This window comes from Geospiza fortis, unplaced genomic scaffold (assembly GCF_000277835.1).
Source record: "Geospiza fortis unplaced genomic scaffold, GeoFor_1.0 scaffold213, whole genome shotgun sequence".
Classification (NCBI taxonomy): domain Eukaryota; kingdom Metazoa; phylum Chordata; class Aves; order Passeriformes; family Thraupidae; genus Geospiza; species Geospiza fortis.
In genome coordinates, this window is record NW_005054399.1 from 1,351,010 (window position 1) to 1,353,863 (window position 2,854).

At 54.3% G+C, this 2,854-nt stretch overlaps 2 protein-coding genes across 2 annotated transcripts in view; one reads left to right on the top strand and one right to left on the bottom strand.

Moving 5' to 3' along the window:
- LOC106631927 (mesothelin-like protein) overlaps positions 1-1,333 on the top strand; it is a 7,623-nt gene extending 6,290 nt beyond the window's left edge. Inside the window, exons 14-15 of the mRNA XM_014309035.2 lie at positions 498-556; positions 787-1,333. Of these exons, the coding sequence (XP_014164510.2) occupies positions 498-556; positions 787-869 (142 nt within the window). The 3' untranslated portion in view covers positions 870-1,333. The remainder of the gene's footprint in view (positions 1-497; positions 557-786) is intronic.
- A 522-nt stretch (positions 1,334-1,855) lies between these two features.
- The window catches only part of LOC106631929 (mesothelin-like), a 22,916-nt gene continuing 21,917 nt past the window's right edge, over positions 1,856-2,854 (bottom strand). The window contains exons 21-22 of the mRNA XM_031061066.1: positions 2,554-2,566; positions 1,856-2,341 (exon numbers count right to left, since the gene is read on the bottom strand). Coding sequence (XP_030916926.1) covers positions 2,247-2,341; positions 2,554-2,566 — 108 coding nt within the window. The 3' untranslated portion in view covers positions 1,856-2,246. The remainder of the gene's footprint in view (positions 2,342-2,553; positions 2,567-2,854) is intronic.

A 2,854-nucleotide genomic window follows, 5' to 3' on the forward strand; every position in this document is an offset into this window, starting at 1 on the left:
CCCCCCTCTGCTCCCCCTGCCACCCACAGCACTGTCACCACTGTCCCTAACCCCTCCTCTGCTCCCACTGCCACCACCCCTGTCCCCAACCCCTCTTCTGCTCCCACTGCCACCCACAGCACTGTCACCCCCATCCCCAATCCCACCTCTTCTCCCACTCCCAAACCCTCCTGTGCTCACACTGCCACCCCTGTCCCTCACTCCTCTGCTCCCACTGCCACCCACAGCACTGTCACCCCCATCCCCAATCCCTCCTCTTCTCCCACTCCCAAACCCTCCTGTGCTCACACTGCCACCCCTGTCCCTAACCACTCCTCTGTCCCCCCTGTCCCTAACCCCTCCTCTGTCCCCGCTGCCACCCCAGCCCCACACACGCCCACCCCAATTCCCAGCTCCACCATTCCGCCCCAAACAAGCCTCGGCTCCTCCCCGGCCGTGCCGTGCCAGCCCAGCTCCCCTCCCAGCCCTGTCCCCAGCCCCAAACCCACACCTGGCAGTGTTCCAGAGCCAGCACAGCCAACCTCCAACGGCAACACCAACCTGCAGCCTGAGCCCGGTGAGCTGGGAACGGGGGAAAGGCTCGGGAATGCCGGGGAGGACAGAGCTGGCTGATCCCCCTCCTTCCCGGGGGGATTCAGTGCTGGGGGACCGCTGGGGGCATGGCCCTGGGGCTGCCCTCGGGTTCTCAGGTGCACTTCAAGGTGTCCCATCACCTCCTGAGCCCACAGCCCTCCCTGGGCAGCTGGAGAATGCCATTCCCTGTGCTCTCCCTCGCTGCAGGATCAGGATCAGGATCCAGGCTCTGCTCCTGCCTCGCTCTCCTGCTGGCAGCCGCCGTGGGGAGTGTTCTGCTGGGGGGGCTGCTCTGAGCCCCCCCAGCACCCCCCACCCTGCACACCCCTCCCTCCATCCCAGTGGAACTGCACAGGGGAAGTCCCTGCTGGACAGCAGGACCCAGCAAAGGGAAGAGGATTCATCCCCATTTGGTGCCAGCACAGGATTTGGTTATTTTTGAGGCTGGCCAGTGAAGGAGGACAGATTTTTCTAGCCCAGAGAAGCTCCACAGGTCCTTACTAGAGATTTACTCCCTGTAGTACAACCAGCAGTGCTGCTGACTGCTCTGCCAAGGCAAGAGCAGCGGGCCCAGCTCTTGCAGGGATTCCCTGTCCATCCCATCCCATTGGGATCTGTTAAACAGTGGGAAAACTCAGGGATTGAGTCACTGGTGGCCCTACACCACAGCTGAGAGATCCCCAAAAATCCTATTTAACTTTTTCACAAGCTGCTTTTTGATCAAGGTTTGCTCAAACCACACACAGACTCTCCTGGGATGATTAGCTGGAGATAATTTATCTTGATTACTGCTCAGTGCTATACAATAAAACATCAATCTGGTTTTTCCTAATCCAACGTGTCCTTTGAGGTGTTTAGTGCTTTGTGGGGAAGCTTTTCCAGCATAAATCCAAAATCTGCAGTGAAGGACAGACCTGCTCCCTCTCTAGAAAGCTCAGACAGTGAAGATTTATAAGATATTAAATATATAAATCCCTTTTTCCCTCCCAGACTCTCCTCCTGGAGGAAAGGGGGGTGTCAGGAGCTGGATACAGGTTTCACTGAGGGTTTTTTTTTTTTGACAGATATTTCCAATGAGTGGGAAAAGAATAAGGAAAACTTTGGGCAAAGTTCCTTTCCCTCCAGATGACGAAGCTAAGAACAGTCTCAGCTCCTAAATGTTGAACAGCCAACCCCAAGGAACAGGAACAGGCAGATCCTGGCATTCTGAGTCTTCATTTGGGGGGATTCCTGCAGTCAGGAGGGTGAGGGCAGCCCCAAGGAAGAGCAGACACTCATGAGATTGCTTCTGGCATTTTTACTCAGTTCCAGGATTTATTTACAAGCAGCTGGCAAACTTCACTCCCACCCTGAGGTCTTGGCAGTGTCACGAGGTCAGGCTCTGAGAAATGTCATTTTTAACCTGCAGAACTCACCCTTAAACCCAGCAGTAAGATGGGCTTTAGCAGTGGTTTGGGGCTGAGCTGGCCTTGGGCTGTCCCAGAGGAAAAGATCCTGCACCAAAGAGTCTGGGATCTTCCCGTCAGACGCAACTGGGGTTTTTCCAAGTGATTTGAAAGCCAAAAGTACCTAAAAGTGAGTTCTGGGCTGACCCCAGCTGCCTGGAGCTCTGGGCACTCCTCAGGCCGGGTCTCAGAGCAGGTCACAGGCTGGTCCCTCGTGGGAGGAGATGGTCAAGAGAGGATGGACACCGTGAGGAAGCTGAGGAGCAGGGCAGGCAGGAGGTGGAACACCATGGCCACGGTGCCCAGAGGGGCTGAGGACATTGCTGGAGGACAAAGAGGGCATCAGAGCAGAGCAATCAGTGACTGAACTGTGGAAAATGGATTTGTAGAGATAAGATTTGTTTGAGATAAGAAATGCTGACTTAGAAACGCCATGGAATGAGACAGATGTTGAGACAGAGGAGTAAAACTAGAAACAAGAAATAGTTGGCTTCTGATTGTGATGGTGTGAATTACAACATCTGCATTGTCTCACCCTTCACATGAGACTGAAAATGGAATAAAAGTTTTTAAAACACCTCTCAGTTACCCCATCTCTGGGTCAGAAAACATCTTAATCTGACAACTGAACCACTCCTCCATGGGGAAGCATCCCTCCATGCCCCCTCCAGGGATTCTCTTCTACTGTCTAACCACAGCAAACACCAAACTGAGTTTGGGGCTGGAACTGGAGGATCCTCAAGTTTCCTTCAACCCAAACCACTCTGATTCTGCCCAAACCAAACATCCCCGAGGAGGAAGGCCTGGAAGTGCTCCTCACTCAGCTGGGATGTTCA